At 46.3% G+C, this 26,289-nt stretch overlaps 1 protein-coding gene across 1 annotated transcript in view; it reads left to right on the top strand.

The window, feature by feature from the left end:
• LOC132883318 (histone-lysine N-methyltransferase PRDM9-like) overlaps window positions 1-24,901 on the top strand; it is an 83,990-nt gene extending 59,089 nt beyond the window's left edge. The window contains exons 15-17 of the mRNA XM_060916777.1: window positions 14,848-14,915; window positions 15,085-15,263; window positions 22,983-24,901. Coding sequence (XP_060772760.1) covers window positions 14,848-14,915; window positions 15,085-15,263; window positions 22,983-24,391 — 1,656 coding nt within the window. The 3' untranslated portion in view covers window positions 24,392-24,901. The remainder of the gene's footprint in view (window positions 1-14,847; window positions 14,916-15,084; window positions 15,264-22,982) is intronic.
• Window positions 24,902-26,289: the final 1,388 nt, after the last annotated feature.

Genomic DNA, 26,289 nt, shown 5'->3' with positions numbered 1-26,289 from the left:
ATTCAGTGCTGTTAAGGTCGCTCCCTATATGAAAACATGGAACCAATTCAGACAAAAATATAAGCAGAGTTTTCTGTTTATTGAACTCAAATTCAAGCCCCTTACAATATGAAATATCGTATAATATGAAAAATAACCTTCAGTACAACTGAACTGATTCTAATATTAAAAGTCCAATTCAAAACATTTATCATTGAAAAACATTTGATGTTTTGATATGCAAGTATTATGTATATTATGTATTATCTATTAAGTGTGTGTGTGTGTGTGAGAACATGTGCAGAGAGAGACATTAAATGTCCTCATTACATTCATCATCAGATGAGTCTGAATGGTCCATGAAAAATGGTCTTCGTGACCTGAGGCTTCCAGCAGGTCATGAGTTGATAGCTGGGGCGGATCAACTTCTTTACAATCACATGAACGTTTCTAAATGGCAGTTCCATCCTCTCCAGCTCAGCCGACTTCACGACAGCCAGGGACTGAAAGCAATGCTGCCCTGTAGTGAACCAGCCGTCTTCGCCGGTTTTGATGTTATAGTACCGATGTGTGCATTTGACTTTTTGTGGTCCTTGATAATTTCGAACTTAAAATTACTGGTGCCTGTCTTTGCCAGACTTTCTACAGTCTTCGCAGTACATGGTATGGTTTTGCTATGAACGAGCCAATCTGGGTGGCACGGTGGTGTAGTGGTTAGCGCTGTTGCCTCACAGCAAGAAGGTCCGGGTTCGAGCCCCGTGGCCGGCGAGGGCCTTTCTGTGCGGAGTTTGCATGTTCTCCCCGTGTCCGCCTGAGTTTTCTCCGGGTGCTCCGGTTTCCCCCACAGTCCAAAGACATGCAGGTTAGGTTAACTGGTGGCTCTAAATTGACCGTAGGTGTGAATGTGAGTGTGAATGGTTGTCTGTGTCGGCCATGTGATGACCTGGTGACTTGTCCAGGGTGTACCCTGCCTTTCGCACGCAGTAGTCAGCTGGGATAGACTCCTGCGACCCTGTAGAACAGGGTAAAGCGGCTCGAGATAATGAGATGAGATCTCTTGTGTGGTGTGTAATTCACCCCTCTTATTTAAATATGGCGAAAATTTTTCACCGCGCGCTTTGCCCATCACGGACCTCGGTGATTTTTAAAATGCTGCTCCGGCCCTGCTCATTTCTGCCCCTTTTTTCCTGAGCAGCAGGGTTTGAAACTCCAGCTATATGCTGCCACACAGTGTGCTTGTCAGTCATCAGCAACTTTGTTGCTTTGTTCATTAACCGCAAGTTACCGTATCATTTGATTTTATCTGAGACGTTAACGAACGTTCTAAACAATTCTAACATGTCAGTGTTTGCGCAGGTGCTCATGGGAGTTGTAGGCGTGTAATATTACATTGCAATGTGTTTATCAGATGCCTTCAGAGAAAACTGCAATTAAAATAGTCATACCACAGAATAAACCACCCGCCAAAGTGGCTAGTGAGACTAAAGTTATTACCCGCCAAAGCCGAATTTTACCCGCATTTGGCGGGTGCTAATGTAAAGCCCTGATAGATATATATGCGCAGTATGTCCTAGAAAAATCACCATTTACCTGATAGCAATCAGTTAAATAAGAGCTGAGCCAGGAGAGGGCCGTTCCCTTAACTCCCACAACATTTTCTAGTCCATCCAGAAGAATGGAATGATCAATGGTATCAAATGCTGCACTAAGGTCAAGCAACACAAGCAGCGAGAGACAGCCCTGATCAGACACCAACAGTAGGTCGTTTACTACTTTAACCAGAGCTGTCTCTGTGCTATGATGAGGTCTAAATCCTGACTGATACATTTCATGGATGTTATTCCTATGTAAATATGAGCATAACTGCTGTGCCACAGCTTTATTTAGGATTAAACAAGTTGTTCTTCGACACTTACAACTGCACCCTGCTCGCTCCCGTAATGGCATCATATTTGCGGATGATACTACCATAGTGGGGCTCATCTCTGGGGGGGGAAGGAGTCTGCTTATCAGCACAAGGCTGAGCAGCTGTCTGGGTGGTGCTGAGACAACAAACCTGGTCCTCAACCACCAAAACCAAGGAGCTGATCATAGACTTCAGGAAAAAGAAAACGGACTTTCAGCCTATTCTCATCAGTGCGCAATATGTGGAGAGCATCCTGGACTTCTGGTTCCTAGGGGTGCATATAGAGGAGGAGCTGACCTGGAGCTCTAATGCCACACAAGTGATAAAGAACGCACAGCAGAGACTTTACTTCCTGATGATCCTCAGGATGAACGACCTCCCTCAAAAACTGCTTGTGTCCTTCTATTGTTGGTCCATAGAGAACATACTTACATACATACTGCATCAGTGTGTGGTTTGTCAGCTGCACAGGAGCAGAGAAAAAAGTGCTCCAGAGGGTTGTCACCACCACCCAGATGATCATCGGATGCCCTCTTCCCTGCCTGGAAGAGCTTTACAGTTCCTGCTGACTCAAAAGAACCCTCAGTATATTAAAAGATCCGTCCCACCCCAGAAATTCTCTGTTTGAACTGCTGCCCTTGGGCAGGCAGTTCAGGTCAATTAAGAAATGGACAAATAGACCCCTTGCACATGACGTTACGCATCACGTGATAATTGACCCCCAGGTGAAAAGACACCAGTTTTCGTGTAAGCAAGGCTTAACCAGTCTTAAATATGGTTCATTTTTGTGCTGTTTTTGGTTGTTCCAATCATTTAAATTGAGGAATAGATAAGATATTACCATTTCCCTGCTATGAAGAAAAAGGTTAACAAAGAGAAGCAAATGCTTCAAGAACAATGAAGAAATGAGTGGTTAAGGAGAATACAGCGAGAGGAGCTAACCCTGAAAATTGCAGAGAAATTTGTGACTATTTAAAATGTATTTTTTAAAAAATAGACAGGCGCAACAGAGTATGGAAGTGTTTAAGAATCTCCTTTTATTTCTGCTCACATTTGAATTAGCTTCTTCATGAAAGTGTTCAGACAAAATCAAATGATTTTCTTCCAAATGAACCAACTTCCTCATTTGACATGGAAAACCCAGATTGGGCACGAAACAACGCTGACATAATTCGTTAAACCCAACAAGGAGCGACATGCTCCTGATGCATCCTGAAAGAACAAAGGATTAAGAGCAAAAAGTGCTGAAGCTTTGCTTCTGTTATCAGAGGAACTCAGTCCTGTGCAAAATGTCAAGCCAGAGTGTAGTAATGAACCTACAGTTTGAAAGAGTTCTACACAAACGCACTGAACTTCACAACAGCTGCAGGCATGTGAAATGGAAATAAATCGACTAAGGCAGGAAAAACTATTTTGGATAAAATTGTTACTGTCTGTTGCACACTTATCAACCTGTGTGACTCAGTTGTGCCTTTTGAATAGAGAATAAATGAAGAGGGAACTGAACATGAACAGTTTATTGAAATTATTATTACAAGGGTGATTATAGTTAGCTATATGATTATAGTTAGCTATATGACTACAGCTACAACTGGAATGTGCCGATTCTGTTTGCATTTGTAATTATTGTACCATCCACTATTAGATAAAATTAAAATAAAATCTTACAACATTGTTTGAAAGTCTAGAGCAAGATAACGTTATTTTACAAATAATACTTCAGAGATTTGTTTCTTTTTTAACTAATCATAAATATCAATGTATAAATGAGTGCAAATAGCTCTGTAACTTGATGTCCTTGAGGTTGTTGAGACATGGCGGGCCGGGAATACCATCTCGCCCACAGTTCAAGTAGTAGTCCTTTGAGAGTAAATGCTCAGGCTTTTGCAGCATTCTGTTCCCTAAAGCTGATGTCGGTAAAAATTCTTTACACAAAGGTTTTCTTCTTTATGTAGTGGGGTGTGCAGTTTTTTTTTTTTAAACTGTTTTTCCATGTCCGGATTCTTCAGGAAAAGGAAAGTACATTCCAACATGTAGCTAACACTAGGCCACAAATCTGTACCATCACTCCATTGGTTTTGAGGAATTTTGTACAGATCATAGCCACTAATAAACTCTAATTTCCATGTATCCTTCACTTCTTTATAACTAAGATTATCCAAGTAATCTGTTAGTAGAGCTTTTTTAGCTGTAGTCTTCTTCAGACAACAGCAACGGATGTCTGACGTCTTTGCTTGGCTTCAGTATGTGAACAGTATGTAAACAAAGTTTGCTTGTCCCCCAGGCATAGGGTAGGGTAGTGACCGTTGCTAACGTAAATGTGATGTCAGTGTAAGGGGTCTATAGACTGAAAGAGCTTCTACCCAAGAGCCATAACTGCACTAAACAGTGCTTCTTTTAAAGGGACCGTGCAATTTAAAAAAAAAAAACAACAGTGTGTGAATGTTTTGTGCGTGTATGTCTTTTTAGAGTTTTTGAGTTGTTAATATATATTATATGGACATATTTTAGAGGCGGCACGGTGGTGTAGTGGTTAGCGCTGTCGCCTCACAGCAAGAAGGTCCTGGGTTTGAGCCCCGGGGCCGGCGAGGGCCTTTCTGTGTGGAGTTTGCATGTTCTCCCCGTGTCCGCGTGGGTTTCCTCCGGGTGCTCCGGTTTCCCCCACAGTCCAAAGACATGCAGGTTAGGTTAACTGGTGACTCTAAATTGACCGTAGGTGTGAATGTGAGTGTGAATGGTTGTCTGTGTCTATGTGTCAGCCCTGTGATGACCTGGCGACTTGTCCAGGGTGAACCCCGCCTTTCGCCCGTAGTCAGCTGGGATAGGCTCCAGCTTGCCTGCGACCCTGTAGAAGGATAAAGCGGCTAGAGATGAGATGGACACATTTTATTTCTTTATTTTTAATAAGCAGATGTTGCACTGGTAGGATGGCATCCGATTTCGTTGTACGATATGCAGTGACACGTTTTTATATTCAGAAGTGGAGCTCTCCGTCTCATGATTTCTCCTTCCACACACACTTGCCACATTTAGTTCACTACCTGTCAAGTCAAGTTAAACATGTAAAAACAAAAATGTCCAAGTCTATTGCAATACTTCATAAAACTAAACACATTCTAAGCCAAAAATCATTGCACGCACTTTATTCTCTGCTTGTTCCATACATAACTTATTGTGTGGAGGTCTGGGGAAATGCATGTAAAACAATCACAAACCCGATCTTCATATTGCAGAAAAGAGCTATTAGGATCATACACAACGTATGTTATCGTGAACAAACCAATCAGTTGTTTATAAACTTGAATGGCCTTAAATTTCGTGATTTTGTGGATTACAAAATTGCTCAATTTGTTTAAAATCAAAAACAAAACTATCCCTGACTGTATTCAGAGATTCTTTCAAATCAGAGAGTCATTGAGTTGAGAGGAACTCGTATGTTTGTTAAAACAAAGTTCAGAACAAATGTGAAACAGGGGTGTATATCTAATAACAGGAGTTAATTTATGGCATGGTCTTGAAAATGAAATTAAACTGTGTAACACGCTTAAAGGCCTTAAAAAAGCATACAAACATAAGATTATCAGTAAATACAAAACTGAGATATGAAATATGTTTGGAAAAAAATGGTTTGATTTAAATTTGATCCAGCTACTTGATATGTAACGCTTCAGATTACGAAAACGGCAAAATCCAATATGTATGTTTTGATGTTCATTTGAAATTGAAAGCTGTAAAATTGCATTGAACAAAATGTAACGGATACTGTTGTTACTATTTTATTTTTTTTCCTTTTTGTTTCTTTCCTTAATTCCTTTGGCATAAAAAAAAAGATTTATTAATTTATGAAATGTGATGAGGGTAGACGCAATAAGCTTTTGCTTCAGTCTAATCCTTTTCGGTCTTTCTTGCTGATATGTATGTAACCAGTGTGTATGTTATTGAAAGTTGAAACTACCAAAATAAATAATTAAATCTAAAAAATAAGCAGATGTTGCACTGGTAGGATGGCGTCCAATTTCGTTGCAATGAGACACTTTTCTATTCAAAAGCGGAGCTCTCCGTCTCATGATTTCTCCTTCCACACACACTTGCCGCATTAGTTCACTACCCGTCAAGTTTATTTTTGAACATCAACATGCTTCTAGGATATGTTGCATAATCACGGTCACCTACTTCTATGTTTGAGTTGAGAGAGATTTCTTTCACAGCTACCGTAACTTGCAAAAGAACAGGTAGCTTTTCCACTGGCAGTAGTTATAAAAAAAAAAAGACCGAATAATAGTGTTTCCCTCAGGATTTTGTGAAACTAGGGTCAGTGACCCTTGCTCTGGGGGCATGCTCCCCTGTGAGATAATTTTGTTTATTTTAAAGTTAAATGTATCAAACTGGTGCACTTTGAGAGCAAAATTAAGAGTTTTAGATCTATGAAGAACTTGTACAAAACAATTTTGTGCTTTTAGTAATTTAAGCATACACACACTGGTTGTATCGATATGAATGGTGATGCCACAGCAAAAAGGCCACACTCACAAAGTATGGTTAAGGAGTTTAACAGTTCATAAACGGTTAAAAAAATGACTAGAGCATACACTTCATCCCTCAAAGAAATGAAGCAGAAGTGGTTACCTGTGTTCAACTTGTTTATTTATTTTTTTTTAGAAAATTTAAAATATTTAATAGAGAGCATGCATTTTAGCCAAAAATAAACCTATTTTGAACTCTGGTTAGAGCATGCACTTGTGTTTTGAATGACGAATACATGCTACCGGATGTGTTAGCAACTTTTCTGATTCAAATAAGCTAAAACTCTACAAATTTAACCGTGCACTGTTTTAAAGCGAGGATATGAGATTCGGACATGCTGATGTTAACGTTCTCTAAGCTCAAGTTTGATGAATGCTAATTATCAATGCTAACTTCTTCATTGATGTTATGTTTGCTGTTTTAAATTGATAACCATAGTATTGTGTTTGGACTAGTGGATGACTGGAGTGGACACTGTAAAGTTAATGTTATCAGTCTCAAATCAAATAGTGTTTGTGTTCTGAAAATGCTTCCGTCACTACAGTCTAGGTACCTCATGGAAAACACTGTAATGAGCATTGCCTCACGTTTTTAATAAATTATACAATTGCCTGTCTGATTTACTTATCTGTTTTAATAATTATTTGACAATCTGCTGAAGTGCAATCTGGGTCAAATTTTGCAAATGACCTTCTAGCCCATCATAATGTGTGTGACATTCTTCATAATCGATAGCCAACTTTTAATTTGGTGTGCCTTGACATTCTGATTTGACCTTTGATGTGCTTCAGCCCCAACAAGCTTGGAAATCTCTGGTACATATGATAGTCAGTTATGGTTGGGCAAGTTACAGCAGTTTTAAATGAACATGCAGCCTAGCCCATCTCTAAAGTCCTTCCCGCTCCATGCAGTCAGGCGCATTGGGCGGCACTGACCTTCGTTTCCATAGCCCTCGGCCTCTCACCTATACAGCGAGGGTTACAGGGGGGCTAGTCCTCTGGTAACCGCAAGAGGCAACAGCCTAGTCTATAGCTATGTTTTAATGTCCATTTTAAGCTCTTCATTCTGGTCCGTGAAAATGGCATTGCAGGCCAATTCAGGGTGCTGATGCCCAAACAGTATGTAGATTTTCTTTTTTTAAACATTTAGAAGCCTCTGCCTCTAATGCCTGGTTTGTTTGTTTTTTTGGCCCCTCCTTTAATTTTTGACCTTTCCATGGCTTTTGTTTCACTGCTGCACACTGCTTTTGCATTAGTGTAGAATGTTAATGTGCATTAGCTAACTTGGTTGTGATTGACCGGTGAGAACACGTATGCTGTCATGTGAACCTGAAATGACAGGCCCACAGAGAGGGCCGGTAAAAGCACGGCAAAACAAAATCTCTGTTCATTATGCCCTGATGAATAAACGTGACCCAAGATAGCTGGTTCTGTTCAGACAGTCATCCTAGCTTACTTCTCAAGGGAATTTTTACAGCTAGGGGAAATATCCTTTGCAAAATCCATTCCAGTATGTTGCCTTCCCGCTTTTTCACATTCCTGACCGTAGTTGGGAAGCGGGAGTGAATCCGGTTTGCTAGACTCGCTTACTTCCCTGCTCGCATGGCTTTCATAATGCTCCTGGATTCTAACGGGTATATGAGTCAGGACACACACACGGCATTGGTCTGAACAAAGTAACGTCTTCATATGAAAATAGTGCTCATCACCATTAGTCGTGGCTAACTCCACATACAGTGCTCAGCGTAAATGAGTACACCCCCTTTAAAAAGTAACATTTTAGACAATATCTAAATGAACACAATTTCCAAAATGTTGACAAGACAAAGTTTAAAATAACATCTGTAACTTATAACGTGAAAGTAAGGTTAATAATATAACTTAGTGTAACGGTTTCGACTAGGGGTGGAGCACAGAGGACGGCAGGACAGAGATCAGGTTTGTAAATTAAGGCTTTTATTGCCACACGTTTCAGTCTAACAATATGCTTCACACAGATGCACACGCACAACCGGCATCTGGTTTCGGGATCAGCTCCTCTGCTCTCGCTCTCCCTCCCTAAATAGGGCGCGGTCACTGGGAAGACACACACAAACAAAGGTTAATTGCCGTCAGGTGTAGTGATTCTGCCACTTACCTTCCCTGACTCCGCCCTCCTGTCACAGACGGGCGCTTGACCACGCCCCCGCTGCCACACTTAGATTACACATTTTTCAGTTTTACTCAAATTAAGGTGGTGTAAAAATGAGTACACCCCACAACAAAAACTACGACTACATCTAGTACTTTCTGTGGCCTCCATGATTTTTAATGACAACCCCAAGTCTTCTAGGCATGGAATGAATGCGGGTGGCTGTCCGGCCCGCAGCTGACTCTCTCCCCCCCGACGGGAGAGGAAGTCTGCCACGACTATCTGTGCCCCCGGCCTGTGGACCACCTTAAAATTGAAGGGTTGGAGTGCCAGATACCAACGGGTGATCCACGCGTTGGCATCTTTCATGCGGTGGAGCCACTGGAGAGGCGCGTGGTCCGAACAGAGGGTGAAAGGGCGCCCCAGCAGGTAGTAACGGAGGGCGAGGACCGCCCACTTGATCGCCAGGCACTCCTTTTCAATGGTGCTATAGCGCCCCTCACGCACTGACAGCTTCCTACTGATGTAGAGGACGGGGCGGTCCTCCCCCTCCACCTCCTGGGACAAAACTGCCCCCAGCCCTCTGTCCGACGCATCGGTCTGCAACATAAAGGGGAGAGAAAAGTCAGGGGAGTGTAAAAGTGGCCCCCCACACAGTGCAGCCTTTACCTCTGAAAAAGCCCGCTGGCATTGCTCCGTCCACTGGACTGGATCTGGGGCCCCCTTTTTAGTGAGATCAGTCAGCGGGCTGGTGACGTCCGAATAATTGGGTATAAACCTACAGTAATCGCCAGCCAGCCCCAGGAACTGTCTCACCCCCTTTTTGGTCTTGGGCCTCAGGCAGGCCACAATCGCTGCCATCTTATTAATTTGGGGACGCACCTGCCCGTTGCCCAAGTGGAATCCCAGATACCGTACTTCCACCCGCCCAATCGCACACTTCTTTGGGTTGGCTGTGAGCCCCTAAGGACCTAAGGACGGCCCTTAGATGTTCAAGGTGCCTCGGCCAGTCATTACTATAGATGATATCTAGATATGCGGCCGCATAAGTGGCGTGGGGGCGGAGGACTCTATCCATCAGCCGCTGAAATGTAGCGGGCGCCCCAAACAGCCCAAACGGAAGGGTGACACATTGGTGTAAACCAAACGGTGTGGAAAAGGCTGTTTTTTCTCGGGATAGGGGAGTCAAGGGGATCTGCCCATATTCCTTCGTCAAATCCAGTGTCGAATAAAAGCGAGCAGTGTCGAGTCGATCGAGCAACTCATCGAATTTAGACACCGCGTTGACTTTTCTGTAGTCCACACAGAACCGGACCGACCCGTCGGCCTTGGGTACCAAGACCACCAGGCTGCTCCAGTCACTGTGGGACTCCTCGACGATGCCCATTTCGAGCATGGTCTCGAGTTCTTCCCGAACCACCTTTTTTTGTGTGTTCGGGTAGTCTGTAAGGGCGGCTACGCACTACTACCCCCGGGGGCATCTCTATGTGGTGCTGTATGAGGTTAGTGCGACCGGGCAGGGGCGAGAACACATCCGTAAACTCGGTCTGCAACTGGGTGACCTCCGTGAGCTGGGTCGGGGAGAGGTGGTCTCCACAGGGGACCGGAGGGGTACGTGATGTCGATGCCCCTTTTTGAACCTCCGGCCCCAGCTCCGCCTTCTCCGGAACCACCGACACCAACGCCACGGGGACCTCCTCCTTCCAGAGTTTAAGCAGATTGAGGTGGTAAATTTGTAGCACCCCACCCCTGTCCATTCGCCTTACCTTGTAGTCGACGTCCCCGACTCGCTGTGTGACCTCAAAGGGTCCTTGCCACTTGGCGATCAATTTGGAGCTCGAAGTGGGCAACAGTACGAGTACTTTATCTCTCTGGGTGAACTCCCTAAGGCACGTACCCTTGTTGTACAGGCGGGCTTGCCATTCCTGGGCCTGCCGCAAATTCTCCTGGGTTAGGTGGGTGAGCGTGTGGAGTTTTGCGTGCAGGTCCATAACGTATTGAATTTCGTTCTTGCTTTGTGAAGGTCCCTCCTCCCAATTTTCCTGCAGCAGGTCTAGGATGCCGCGTGGCTTACGCCCATGTAATAATTCGAACGGGGAGAACCCCGTGGAGGCTTGGGGAACCTCTCGCACTGAGAGCAACAAGGGCTCGAGCCACTTATCCCAATTACGTGTGTCCTCACTTACGAATTTTTTAAATGATATTTTTGAGGGTGCGATTGAACCGTTCCACTAAACCGTCCGTTTGTGGGTGATACACACTGGTGCGGATCGGCTTAATCCCCAATAACCCATACAGTTTGCGCAGTGTCCGTGACACAAATGTAATGCCTTGATCATTCAGATCAGTCAGATCTCTTTCGGGATTCCGACTCGGGAGATGACGCGGAAGAGTGCCTCTGCAATACTGCGTGCTGAGATATTGCGCAGAGGCACTGCTTCTGGGTATCGCGTTGCATAGTCCACCAGAACTAATATAAAGCGGTACCCCCGTGCTGACCGATCTAATGGCCCGACGAGATCCATCCCAATTCTTTCAAACGGGGTCTCGATCAATGGAAGAGGGCACAAAGGTGCTTTTGGAATGGCCGCTGGATTTACTAACTGGCATTCGCGGCATGCCGTACACCACCTACGAACATCGCCGCGAATCCCCGGCCAATAGAATCGGGCCATTATTTGGGCTAGTGTCTTATCCTGCCCCAAGTGTCCAGCCATGGGATTAAATTGAGCCGCCTGGAATACCAATTCCCGGCGGCTCTTCGGAATCAAAAGCTGCGTGACTTGCTCTTTAGTTTGAGTGTCCTGCGTCACTCGGTATAACCTATCCTTCATAATCGCGAAGTAGGGGAAGGACGGGGTGGCGTTCGGCTGGAGCGTTTGACCATCGATTACTCTCACTTGATCAAACGCATATCGCAGAGTCTCGTCCCGCGATTGCTGTAATGGGAAATCTGCGAGGGATTCCCCAATAGTGAGAGGAGGGGCCAGCGGCTCGTCACTCTGACGCGGAGATGACGCAGACGGCTCTGTGACGGCTGCTCCCGCCAAAGCGACACTGGGCCCTCCCCCCGTTACATGGCAGGACCCACTCTTGACTGAGTGCGTCATTAAATCCTGAAATCCTGGCCAATCAGTCCCCAAAATCAAAGAGTGGGTAAGGTGAGGATTAACCGCCGCCTTCACTATACCTTTTTCCCCTCTGAAAAAAATGTGGACCGGCACCAAAGGGTAGCTGTGAACATCCCCGTGCACACACAACACCTTCACCCCCTGTGCTCCCCCCAATGCCTCGTTTTGCACCAGGCTTTGGTGAATTGAGGTCTGATTACAGCCAGAATCCACCAACGCCTGATATGTATCCCCTTGGATACTCGCCGGTATGCGATACGCTCCGGCCCGATTGAGGGCGGCCTCTGGCGTGTCGGGGATCCGAACCACCGCGCCCACTTCCATCGCCGTGCACTGCTGTTGAAAGTGGCCCGGCTCCCCGCAGCGCCAGCAAACCGGCCCGGGCTTTCCCTCTGCACCGGTGTTCTGGGGCTCACTCACCTGAGGGGGGGGTGAGAGACAGGCAGAGAAGGGAGAAACAGGAGGGCACCGCGGGTGCGGCGGGCCGGCCCCCGCCTCCGCGGTGGGCCGGCCCCCGCCTCCGCGGTGGGGGAATGGGGCAAGGACGGGACACAAGAGGAGGGGGAGAGAGAGAAGGGAAGATGCCGTCTGCTGTCCTGCCGCCGGGACAGCCGCCAAATGGTCCTCCGCCAGCTCGACTGCCTGATCCAGCGACGCCAGGCGGTGGCACTGGACCCACTCCGCCGTTCCTGCTGGCAAGCGCTCGATGAACTGTTCCAGCACCACCTGGTCGATGATTCCCTCGGCGTCACGGTTGTCGGCCCTCAACCACCGCCAGCAGGTGTCCCGGAGCAGCTGGCCAAACGCGAACGGCCGGTTGACTTCATCCAAGCGCAATGCGCGGAAGCGCTGGCGCTGCTGTTCTGGGGTGCGCCCCATGCGCTGGAGGACGGCCCGGCGGAGGTCCGCGTAGGCCAGCCGGCGGTCGGTGGGGAGCTGTAGCGCTGCCAGCTGCGCCTCTCCCGTTAGCAGGGGGAGGAGGCGCGCTGCCAGCTGCGCCTCTCCCGTTAGCAGGGGGAGGAGGCGCGCTGCTCCATCGGCCACCCCGAGGCTTCTGCGACTTGCTCCAAGAGCGTGATGAACGCCTCGGGGTCATCCTGCGGGCCCATCTTGGTGACTGTGAGGGGAGACGGGCCTGCGGTAGGAGCGCTGGTGGACCCCGCCGATGCGAGGAGGTGCCGGAACGCCTCTCGGTCTTCTTGTTGGGCCAGCACCAGGGCCTCGAAGCGTCGCTCTTGTTCCTTCCGGAGGATGACGAGCGCCTGGTGCTGGCTTTGCTGGGCCGTGGCGAGGGCGTGGACCAGGTCAGTGAACGGGGAGGACTCCATGGGGCTGATCGGCTGGCGCTCCACTCTCCCAGGTTTCGGCACCACTGTAACGGTTTCGACTAGGGGTGGAGCACAGAGGACGGCAGGACAGAGATCACGTTTGTAAATTAAGGCTTTTATTGCCACACTTTTCAGTCTAACAATATGCTTCACACAGATGCGCGCGCGCACACAACCGGCATCTGGTTTCGGGGTCAGCTCCTCTGCTCGGTCTACCTCCCTAAATAGGGCGCGGTCACTGGGAAGACACACACAAACACAGGTTAATTGCCGTCAGGTGTAGTGATTCTGCCACTTACCTTCCCTGACTCCGCCCTCCTGTCACAGACCGGCACTTGACCATGCCCCCGCTGCCACACTTAGATTACACATTTTTCAGTTTTACTCAAATTAAGGTGGTGTAAAAATGAGTACACCCCACAACAAAAACTACGACTACATCTAGTACTTTCTGTGGCCTCCATGATTTTTAATGACAACCCCAAGTCTTCTAGGCATGGAATGAACAAGTTGGCGACATTTTGCAACATCAGTCTTTCTCCATTCTTCAACAATGACCTCTTTTAGTGACCGGATGCTGGATGGAGCGCGATGCTCAACTTGTCTCTTCAGAACTCCCCATAGGTGTTCGATTGGGTTCAGATCAGGAGACATACTTGGCCACTGAATCACGTTCACCCTGTTCTTCTTCAGAAATCCAACAGTGGCCTTAGATGTGTGTTTAGGATCGTTGTCATGTTGGAAAAGTGCACGATGACCAAGGGCACAGAGTGATGGTAGCATCTTCTCTTTCAGTATCGAGCAATACATCTGTGAATTCATGATGCCATCAATGAAATGCAGCTCCCCGACACCAGCAGCACTCATGCAGCCCCACATAAGGACACTGCCACCCCCATGCTTCACAGTAGGTATGGTGTTCTTTGGATGCAACTCAGCATTCTTTCTCCTCCAAACACAACAATTTGAGTTTTTACCAAAAGTTCTATTTTGGTTTCATCTGACGATATGACATTCTCCCAATCCTCTTCTGGATCATCCAAATGCTCTCTGGCAAACTTCAGATGGGCCTGGACATGTACTGGCTTAAGCAGGGGGACACGTCTGGCACTGCAGGATTTGAGTCCCTGGTGGCGTAGTGTGTTACTGATGGTAGCCTTTGTTACTTTGGTCCCAGCTCTCTGCGGGTCATTCACTAGGTCCCCCCCGTGTGGTTCTGGGATTTTTGCTCACCGTTCTTGTGATTATTTTGACCCCACGGGGTGAGATCTTGCGTGGAGCCCCAGATCGAGGGAGATTATCAGTGGTCTTGCATGTCTTCCATTTTCTAATAATTGCTCCCACAGTTGATTTCTTCACACCAAGCTGCTTACCTATTGCAGATTCAGTCTTCCCAGCCTGGGGCAGGCCTACAATTTTGTTTCTGGTGTCCTTTGACAGCTCTTTGGTCTTGGCCATAGTGGAGTTTGGAGTGTGACTGTTTGAGGTTGTGGACAGGTGTCTTTTATACTGATAACGAGTGGAGGACAGAGGAGCCTCTTAAAGAAGTTACAGGTCTGTGAGAGCCAGAAATCTTGCTTGTTTGTAGGTAACCAAATACTTATTTTACTGAGGAATTTACCAATTAATTCATTAAAAATCCTACAATGTGATTTCCTGGATTCTTTCCCCCATTCTGTCTCTCATAGTTGAAGTGTACCTATGATGAAAATTACAGGCCTCTCATCTTTTTAAGTGGGAGAACTTGCACAATTGGTGGCTGACTAAATACTTTTTTGCCCCACTGTATTGATTTCATGTAATAAAAAAAAAAGTAAATGTGATTTTTTTTTTTTTTTTTTTTTTACAGGTATACAGGAGCATGCAGTGTGAAGAATACATCAATGCCAAAAGAGAGATGCATGTGAATTGGATGAGGTGAGCAGTACACCAGCTGTTGGGTCATTTTAGTGATTTGATTTTACAGCTCCTCTTTTGTTGGAAGAACTTTATCTTCATGTCATTGATATCTCCACCATGCTTTCTCCAAGTCTGTAACTCTGATCTGATTTTTACCTTTTTCTGAAACGTTGCCTCACTCTTTTAGGTATGTGAATTGTGCCCGTAATGAAGAAGAACAAAATCTTGTGGCATTTGAGTATCAAGGGGGAATTCTGTATCGTTGCTGTCGATCCATTAACCCAGGACAGGAGCTCTTGGTGTGGTATGAAGAGGAATACACCAGAGAACTCAGTCCTGCACCTACAGGAACAACCAGACAGCAAGGTGTTACTTTTGTCTAAGAGGTTATAGAGGTTATTTTCTGCATCATTTCGTGACGTTTCTGAGCCTACCAGTGTTTCTGGGATGAAAGCTGTTGTACAATGCAGTCTGCAATAACTAGAGTATTCCTCAGAGAACTCATTTTGGCCTGTTACACTAACCAGGTAGGTCTTCTCGATCATATGACCGTGATCAACCAGAGAGGGTGAAGTCTATCAGCTTCCTTTGAGACACGTGAAGTCCGCCCACTGCATATCTTGCTATTGCGAAACTGACTACAGTGTTGCTTGAAAGTTTGTGAACCCTTTAGAATTTTCTATATTTCTGCATAAATATGACCTAAAACATCATCAGATTTTCACCCAAGTCCTAAAAGTAGATAAAGAGAATCCAGTTAAACAAATGAGACAAAAATATTATACTTGGTCATTTATTTATTGAGAGAAATGATCCAATATTACATATCTGTGAGTGGCAAAAGTATGTGAACCTTTGCTTTCAGTATCTGGTGTGACCCCCTTGTGCAGCAATAACTGCAACTAAACGTTTGCGGTAACTGTTGATCAGTCCTGCACACCGGCTTGGAGGAATTTTAGCCCGTTCCTCCATACAGAACAGCTTCAACTCTGGGATGTTGGTGGGTTTCCTAACATGAACTGCTCGCTTCAGGTCCTTCCACAACATTTTGATTGGATTAAGGTCAGGACTTTGACTTGCCCATTCCAAAACATTAACTTTTTTCTTTAACCATTCTTTGGTCATTCAAGCACACACAAACCCCTCCACCACAATAAGGTGGCAGTTCTTGTGTGCTTGAATGATCCTAGGAGCTATGTTGTCGGGGGCATTATGCCCCTGTTAGGGTTTCCCAAGGCAGACAGGTCCTAGGTGACAGGCCAGACCAAGAGCAGTTCACCAAAAAACCCCTATGGAGAAAAAATCCAGGACCGTGACGTCGCCCGGTAGGACGCAGCCGGGGCCCCACCCTGGAGCCAGGCCCGGGGTTGGGGCTCGTATGCGAGCGCTTGGTGGCCGGGCCTTTGCCCATGGGGCCCGGCCGGGCTCAGCCCGAAGAGGTGACGTGGGCCCGACCTCCTGTGGGTTCACCACCCACAGAGGTAGCAGTAGGGGTTTGGTGCAGTGTGGATTGGGTGGCAGTCGAAGGCAGGGGCCTCGACGACCTGATCCCCGGACACAGCGGCTGGCTGTTGGGACATGGAATGTCACTTCGCTGGGGGGGAAGGAGCCTGAGCTTGTGCGGGAGGTTGAGAGGTACCGGCTAGAGATAGTCGGGCTCACCTCCACGCACAGCTTGGGCTCTGGAACCCAGCTCCTCGAGAGGGGCTGGACTTTCCACTTCTCTGGAGTCGCCCGTGGTGAGCGGCGGCGGGCTGGTGTGGGCTTCCTTATAGCTCCCCAGCTCAGCCGCCATGTGTTGGAGTTTACCCCAGTGAACGAGAGGGTCGCCTCTCTGCGCCTTCGGATTGGGGAGAGGGCTCTTGCTGTTGTTTGTGCCTACGGGCCAAATAGCAGTATAGAGTATCCGGCCTTCTTGGAGTCCCTGGGAGAGGTACTGAGGGGTGCTCAGACTGGGGACTCCATTGTGCTACTGGGGGACTTCAATGCTCACGTGGGCGATGACAGTGACACCTGGAGGGGCGTGGTTGGGAGGAACGGCCTCCCCGATCTGAACCCGAGTGGTGTTTTGTTATTGGACTTCTGTGCTAGTCACAGTTTGTCCATAACGAACACCATGTTCGAGCATAGGGGTGTCCATAAGTGCACGTGGCACCAGGACACCTTAGGTCGGAGGTCGATGATCGACTTTGTAGTCGTGTCATCTGATCTCCGACCCTATGTCTTGGACACTCGGGTGAAGAGAGGGGCTGAGTTGTCAACTGATCACCACCTGGTGGTGAGTTGGATCCGCTGGCGGAGGAGGAAGCTGGACAGACCTGGCAGGCCCAAACGTATGGTGAGGGTCTGCTGGGAACGTCTGGCCGAGCACTCTGTTGGGGAGGTCTTTAACTCCCACCTCCGGGAGAGCTTTTCCCAGCTTCCGAGGGAGGCGGGGGACATTGAGTCTGAGTGGACCATGTTCTCTACCTCCATTGTGGATGCAGCTGTTCGGAGCTGTGGCCGCAAGGTCTCCGGTGCCTGTCGTGGCGGCAATCCCCGAACCCGGTGGTGGACACCGGAAGTAAGGGATGCCGTCAAGCTGAAGAAGGAGTCCTATCGGGCCATGTTGACCTCCGGGACTCCTGAGGCAGCCGACGGGTATCGGCAGGCCAGGCGCGCTGCAGCTCGGGCAGTTGCGGAGGCAAAAACTCGGAACTGGGAGGAGTTCGGGGAGGCCATGGAGAAGGACTATCGGTCGGCTTCGAAGAAATTCTGGCAGACCGTCCGGCGCCTCAGGAGGGGGAAGCAGTACTCTGCCTACACTGTTTACAGTGCGGGTGGGGAGCTGTTGACCTCGACTGGGGACATTGTCGGGCGGTGGAAGGAATACTTTGAGGATCTCCTCAATCCCACCGTCATGTCTTCCACTGAGGAGACTGAGGCTGATGACTCAGAGGTGGACTCGTCCATTACCCAAGCCGAAGTCACTGAGGTAGTTTGCAAGCTCCTCGGTGGCAAGGCACCGGGGGTGGATGAGATCCGCCCTGAGTATCTCAAGTCTCTGGATGTTGTGGGGCTGTCTTGGTTGACACGCCTCTGCAACATCGCGTGGCGGTCGGGGACAGTGCCTCTGGAGTGGCAGACTGGGGTGGTGGTCCCTCTTTTTAAGAAAGGGGACCGGAGAGTGTGCTCCAATTACAGGGGAATCACACTTCTCAGCCTCCCAGGGAAAGTTTACTCCAGGGTACTGGAGAGGAGAATTCGACCAATAGTCGAACCTCAGATCCAGGAGGAACAATGCGGTTTTCGTCCTGGTCGCGGAACACTGGACCAGCTCTATACCCTTCATAGGGTGCTCGAGGGTTCATGGGAGTTTGCCCAACCAGTCCACATGTGCTTTGTGGATCTGGAGAAGGCATTCGACCGTGTCCCCCGTGGTATTCTGTGGGGGGTGCTTCGGGAGTATGGGGTTCGGGGCTCTTTGCTAAGGGCTGTCCGGTCCCTGTATGAACAGAGCAGGAGTCTGGTTCGCATTGCCGGCAGTAAGTCAGACCTGTTCCCAGTGCATGTTGGACTCCGTCAGGGCTGCCCGTTGTCACCGGTTCTGTTCATAATTTTTATGGACAGAATTTCTAGGCGCAGCCAGGGGCCGGAAGGAATCCTGTTTGGGAACCACAGGATTTCATCTCTGCTTTTTGCGGATGATGTTGTCCTGTTGGCTTCTTCAAACCAGGACCTTCAGCATGCACTGGGGCGGTTTGCAGTCGAGTGTGAAGCGGCTGGGATGAGAATCAGCACCTCCAAGTCCGAGGCCATGGTTCTCGACCGGAAAAGGGTGGCTTGCCCTCTCCAGGTTGGTGGAGAAGTCCTGCCTCAAGTGGAGGAGTTTAAGTATCTTGGGATCTTGTTCACGAGTGAGGGAAGGATGGAGCGTGAGATCGACAGGCGGATCGGTGCAGCCTCCGCAGTGATGCGGTCGCTTTACCGGTCCGTCGTGGTGAAGAAGGAGCTGAGCCAAAAGGCGAAGCTCTCAATTTACCAGTCGATCTACGTTCCGACTCTCACCTATGGTCATGAGCTTTGGGTAATGACAGAAAGAACAAGATCGCGGATACAAGCGGCTGAAATGAGTTTCCTTCGCAGGGTGGCTGGGCGCTCCCTTAGAGATAGGGTGAGAAGCACAGTCACTCGGGAGGAGCTCAGAGTAGAGCCGCTGCTCCTCCACATCGAGAGGAACCAGCTGAGGTGGCTCGGGCATCTTTTTCGGATGCCTCCTGGACGCCTCCCTGGGGAGGTGTTCCAGGCATGTCCCCCCGGGAGGAGGCCCCGGGGAAGACCCAGGACACGCTGGAGGGACTATGTCTCTCGGCTGGCCTGGGAACGCCTCGGTGTTCTTCCCGAGGAGCTGGCCGAGGTGTCTGGGGAAAGGGAAGTTTGGGCTTCCATGCTTAGACTGCTGCCTCCGCGACCCGGTCCTGGATAAGCGGAAGAAGACGAGACGAGACGAGACATTCTTTGGTAGAACAACTTGTGTGCTTAGGGTCGGCTGCATGACCCACCTTCTATTGAGTGTCAGTTCATGGACAGATGTCCTGAGATTTTCCTTTAGAATTCACTGGTATAATTGAGAATTCATTGTTCCATCAATGATGGCGAGCTGTCCTGGCCCAGATGCATCAAAACAGGCCCAAACCATGATACCACCACCACCACCACCATGTTTCACAGATGGGATAAGGTTCTTATGCTGGAATGCAGTGTTTTCCTTTCTCCAAACATAACGCTTTTCATTTAAACCAAAAAGTTCTATTTTGTTCTCATCCATCCACAAAACTTTTTTTCCAATAGCTTTCTGGCTTGTCCACATGATCTTTAGCAAACTGCAGACGAGCAGCAATGTTCTTTTTGGAGAGCAGTGGCTTTCTCCTTGCAGCCCTACCATGCACACCATTGTTGTTCTGTGTTCTCCTGATGGTGGACTCATGAACAGTAACATTTAGCCGATGTGAGAGAGGCCTTCAGTTGCTTAGAAGTTACTCTGGGGTCCTTTGTGACTTCGCCGACTATTACACGCCTTGCTCTTGGAGTGATCTCTGTTGGTTGACCACTCCTGGGGAGGGTAACAACGGTCTTGAATTTCCTCTACTTTTACACAATCTGTCTGACTGTGGATTGGTGGAGTCCAAACTCTTTAGAGACGGTTTTGTAACCTTTTCCAGCCTGATGAGCATCAACAATGCTTTTTCTGAGGTCCTCAGAAATCTCCTTTGTTCGTGCCATGATACACTTCCACAAACATGTGTTGTGAAGGTCAGACTTTAATATATCCCTGTTTTTTAAATAAAACAGGGTGCCCACTCACACCTGATTGTCATCCCATTGATTGAAAACACCTGACTCTCTAATTTCACCTTCAAATTAACTGCTAATCCTAGAGGTTCACATACTTTTTTGCCACTCACAGATATGTAATATTGGATCGCTTTCCTCAATAAATAAATGACCAAGTATAATATTGTTGTCTCACTTGTTTAAGTAGGTTCTCTTTATCTACTTTTAGGACTTGTGTGAAAATCTGATGTTGTTTTCGGTCATATTTATGCAGAAATATAGAAAATTCTAAAGGATTCACAAACTTTCAAGCACCACTGTATATAGTAAACCACAAGGTATTGTTGTTTTATTCATCATGCCCAGTTTAACCAGAAGTAGCATAAAATGCATGCCCTGTGGATCCCGAGTGGCACAGCAGAAAAGTGTTGTCTCCGTCATCTTCCCCATCATCCAGATAATGCCACTTTCAAATCCTGATGACGCCACAATCATCTGTGGTTGGAAGCTCGAGAGCAAAATTGTCTGGGCTGTCTGGGAGGGAGAGATGGCATGCTCTCTCTTCTTTGCCCTGTCAGTTACACTGGCCAGTCATGGGTGTGTGAGAGCACATTTAATAGGAAGTAAGTGGATTGGGCTTTCGTCCAAGTGTGCTTTGCAGCCCCCGACATTGTATGAGTAAAACGTGGTCAACTGGTGTTTCTTGTCTTGGAGGAAGAACATGATAGCCCTCCCTGGTTGGTATCTGTTATGTGATACTGGAGAGGAGTCTGATGGGTGGGAATTGGCCATGGCTAAATTGGGGAGAAATCGGGGGGGGGAGATGCCCTGTCACAGCAAACACATAATATAGGATAATATCAGACCTCCCCATATTACAGAAACACTGGTGGGGGGGGCGTCATTATAATACCTTCAGTGCAATATAACAAGCTGGCTGGAAAGAAGTGAGTTGAACACACACATGCAGTGTGTCTGAACCAAGCGAAGTTGTTAATTGGATAATGCAGATGTCACTCAAACCCATCAACCATTATAAAAATCAATTGCAACACATTTGCTTTATTTCAGGAGCGTATGTGATGGTTATGTTATCAAGCAATAACAATTTTAGTATTTTTATGGAATTCAATAATTCCACAAGAGTCATACCATGGAGAACTTATCTTTTTAATTATGTTAAATTTTAGCTCCTTAAAGTGTATATCACGGGTAAATTCATGAGCAAGATCAATGTAATTCTCGTATTTTATATTAAACTTTGGTTAAATATCTATAACATTCTGCATTCTCTGAAATTTTTTTTACCTTGCGCAATACCAGAAAAATTCAGTTGAAATCAAGCCATTTGAGGTGAATTGGTCCGCCTCTGGAAAAACTTGGCATTTGAATTTCCCGGCAAACACTGATTTACGTGATGTCGCGTGCGGAACGCCTCCCTCTGAATCCTACGTCAGCGCTGGTTTGTTTATGAGAAAATGACCTGGTGGTTTTCTGCAAATTTCTTCGTTATCGTGTAATTATTAAAATGGTTAACAGATGTATCGTAGGAGGGTGTAGCAACACCAGTCTTGATGGGATTAGTACTCATTGTTTCCCAAAAGCCCGGACAATGAGAGAGAAATGGGAGCGCTTGTTCTACACAGGCTGTGCACTGAAACCATGCAAGCTCTCACAGCCTGCTGGCGCTTCCGCAGGTGACGTCACGAATCTGGCTCCAGACTCCCTTGGGATTTTTCCAGACGCATTTTATTTTATTTTTTTCTGCTGTTGACAGATGGTCTTGTGCAAAATTACCCTTCTGGATGAGTGTGTAAAGGGACATACTTTTCATATATAAAAAAAATAAATAAATAAATTGGTCCAGGATATGCACTTTAAACTCTTGCAGCTGAAGAACTTCAACATGTTAAGGAACAAATAGCGTCTGATGAATTAACGAACAATTAAACACATGGAGGTTTGGTTGCTTTATTACTACAAATCACACCGTGGCGTTCTTCAAATACTGCAGTAAGGAAATTCCTACTGCTGCAGACCTACTTGAATGCCATCTGAACAGATGCAGTGTGTCCTTTTTTTTTTTTTTTTTTTTTTTTTTTTAATACGCCTACATTTAAATTAAATGACTATTGTTATGTGTCTTAATTTATGGATGTTGGCTTGCTTTCATCAATTACATTAATATGAATCAACTGGGCTTCACAAAATCCCACAAAACTTAATTTCATGAAATTTGTGTGTAATTGAAATTAATGTGTTTTAAACTTGACAACCTAATCCATATAAAAAATCCAGATAGAAAATACATATTTGCTTGTGTAAATGCTACTAGAAACTATTTGCAAATAAATCTATCCATATCCAGTTTGATAAATAAGGCCCATTTTTGGATCTTTCAGAACCTTGAATGTGAGGGCTGAGTTTCCTTCTCAATCCTGGATGAGATGTAAATAAGGCTAGGCTTGCCATTACCTCGACTTGACATGATGTCCAACAAGAACCAACAACTCCCCTTTGGTCGCTCAGACCCATGGGGCTATGGCCAATGCTGTGCATAGCTGCTGTTCCAGGACCTTATTGAATCTCCCAGTATTCCAAGCTAGAGGCTGCTATGTCTTAGTCTGCAACCTTTTGTTTTTGTCTCAGTCTTAATTCATGTAGAATCTTAAGTTTCAGTAAAAGCACTCCTTACATTGGGTTAGTGTTATATTTTATAATCTTGTTGCATTTCATGTTCAATTTGTTATTTTTGTCCTTTCATTTCTCCAGAAGTAAAGAACGCTCTGCTGCAAGTCTTTTCATGCTCCACATGCCCTCGTTCCGATGCATCTCCAATTTACCTCGACAAGCATATCCAGAGATGCCACTATGAAGAGTACGTGAGACTGCGAGAATCAGGAGAGATTAAATATAAGCTTCAGATCCCCTCCAAATGCTCCAGTCGTCAACCAACATCAACTGATGATATCCATTCTGATACTTCCCATAATGATATACAGAAGGAAATTCACCACTGCTCAGATTGTGGAAAGAGTTTTAGTTATCAGAATGCACTCAAGACACACCAGTGCATTCACACAGGAGTAGATCCACATCACTGCTCACAGCGTGGTAGGAATTTTACTTACCAGAGTGCTCTCAAAACACAACAGCGCGTTCACGCAAGAGAGAAGCCGTATCACTGCTCACAGTGTGGGAAGAGTTTTACTGAACAGTGTAATCTCCGACAACACCAGCGCATTCACACAGGAGAGAAGCCGTATCACTGCTCACAGTGTGGGAAGAGTTTTACTTGTCAGAGTCATCTCCGACAACACCAGCGCATTCACACAGGAGAGAAGCCGTATCACTGCTCACAGTGTGGGAAGAGTTTTACTCAGCAGAGTAATCTCCAAACACACCAGCGCCTTCACACAGGAGAGAAGCCGTATCACTGCTCACAGTGTGGGAAGAGTTTTACTTGTCAGAGTGCTCTCCAACGACACCAGCGCATTCACACAGGAGAGAAGCCGTTTCACTGCTCACAGTGTGGGAAGAGTTTTACTCAGCAGAGTGCTCTCCAAACACACCAGCGCATTCACACAGGAGAGAAGCCGTATCACTGCTCACAGTGTGGGAAGAGTTTTACTCAACAGAGTGATCTCCGACTACACCAGCGCATTCACACAGGAGAGAAGCCGTATCACTGCTCACAGTGTGGGAAGAGTTTTACTCAGCAGAGTGCTCTCCAAACACACCAGCGCATTCACACAGGAGAGAAGCCGTATCACTGCTCACAGTGTGGGAAGAGTTTTACTCAACAGAGTGCTCTCCAACGACACCAGCGCATTCACACAGGAGAGAAGCCGTATCGCTGCTCACAGTGTGGGAAGAGTTTTACTCAGCAGAGTGCTCTCCAAACACACCAGCGCATTCACACAGGAGAGAAGCCGTATCACTGCTCACAGTGTGGGAAGAGTTTTACTCATCTGCGGACTCTCCAACGACACCAGCGCATTCACACAGGAGAGAAGCCGTATCACTGCTCACGGTGTGGGAAGAGTTTTACTCAACAGAGTGATCTCCGACTACACCAGCGCCTTCACACAGGAGAGAAGCCGTATCACTGCTCACAGTGTGGGAAGAGTTTTACTCAGCAGAGTGCTCTCCAAACACACCAGCACATTCACACAGGATAGAAGCCGTATCACTGCTCACAGTGTGGGAAGAGTTTTACTCATCTGCGGACTCTCCAGCGACACCAACGCATTCACACAGGAGAGAAGCCGTATCACTGCTCACAGTGTGGGAAGATGTTTGCTTGTTTAGTTACATTTAAGACCTTCAGGTGCACTAACTCAGAGACACTGCATGATTTAAAGTTGTCAAATTAAATATGGTTATTAGTTTTGACTGAAAATGACCTGTACTTTGAACTTTATTGTTCATGTTACACTGGTCAACAATTTTTCAGAAGTTGTCTGCTTCAGAGATGAAGTTGGCTATTATGAAATTTGGTGTGTTGAATTAGAAGTGACAGTTAATCAGCTGATTGGCTATGGCTTCCAAGATATTTAAGATTTTAAATTTTATACTTATGTACATTGTGTAGATCGTAATGTTTTAAATATAAATTGTAAAACTAGGTCTCGTGTTTATGGTCGGTTTACATGATATTTCACCTGTTTTCTTTATGTAACACTAGAAAATCAGCCAAAATTTTATATAAATAAAATGTATTATGAACAAAATTACTGAATAGGTTTAGTCCTTATTCTGTGTGTATGCAGTGGGTTTTTATTTATTTATTGGCAGCTTGTCTCTTGTGTTCATGAAACGGAGCATCTCTTGTCAAGCAAAGACTTGATCTCGAGTGCATAGCACTGTATGAATTTTTTTTTTGAGCTGATATAAGACCAGTTTGTTCAGCAGAGTGATGTCAGTTGACTTATGAATGCATCATCAGTGACTTCTAGGAATAACCTAATGTCATGTATGATGCAATACCGGCTTCAGATTGCATCATTCATTGTTTTGCCAAAAAAGTAAGTACTATCCAAACCCACTCATAGATTTATTCATAGAGCCAATCTTGAAAACGAGCCAATGAACAATTTTAAGTTTCATTTTCGTTCTCAGCGATCCAGAACTAGTAAAATTTGACTATATTTCAGAAGCATTTTGGCTGTAGACCAGTGTTCTATACACTGTTTTTAAATATGTAACCTTATAGTGATGTTTAAAATGAGACTGTTAATGTTTTCTTTTGCTCTTTAGTCATTAATTACCACCATACAAATAATGATTTAACTGTAACACTTATCAGTGTAGTACTGCAGCATGAGACTAATTGTTCATGTAATTATTACTGATCAGGATTTTAATGTTTAATGGAAATGTCGATCAAACCAAATGAGTACGGAGCACTTAAATGAAGCTCGTCGAAAGCCTCGGTCACAACCGGCCGTACATGCTCCTACGGCCGGTCTACGTGCAAAAAACGCACGGAGGGCACGCGTGTGACGTTGTTTGGGTTCACCCAGAAAGAGACCCCGAGATTCCTTCGTGAGTCCCCTCGGATCCGGGACGAGAATGATCAGGTCGAGAGAAACAGACAAGGAACCAGAGGTTTCACATGCCGGTTTATTCGCACAGTCACTTCGTCAAAGATGAAAGATTACAAACACCTTTTATAACAAATCATAATCTCTCCAAACGGCTATTGTGTCTGTCAAATGTGTGTGTTTGTATGTGACCTCAGAGGGGGGGTGTTTGTGTCTATGGGAGGGTGTGAGTGAGTGACATCATTTTGATAGGTGTCTATGTGCTAGGTCGGCAAATCACATCTTAATTCCATATGTATGTGTGTGTGAATGAAACCTTCAATCATAAGCAAAATAATATTTCAGCAATTTCATTTACGCACGTCAAAGCGCGTGAGATGTTTTTACGACAATGTTTTAAACAAAGACTATGTTTGGTCTCACAAAGAAGTGTTCCTTCTCCACTGGACGAAGGTCAGGCTACAGGAACAGTTTAAAATCACTGCCATAGTATATGCAATAGTCCAAAATAATAAAGGATCTTAAAAAGCTCT

Source organism: Neoarius graeffei, chromosome 1, assembly GCF_027579695.1.
Source record: "Neoarius graeffei isolate fNeoGra1 chromosome 1, fNeoGra1.pri, whole genome shotgun sequence".
NCBI classification, from domain to species: Eukaryota; Metazoa; Chordata; class Actinopteri; order Siluriformes; family Ariidae; genus Neoarius; species Neoarius graeffei.
The sequence above is the reverse complement of the archived record's forward strand: the minus strand, read 5'-3'. Positions and strand labels throughout refer to the sequence as shown.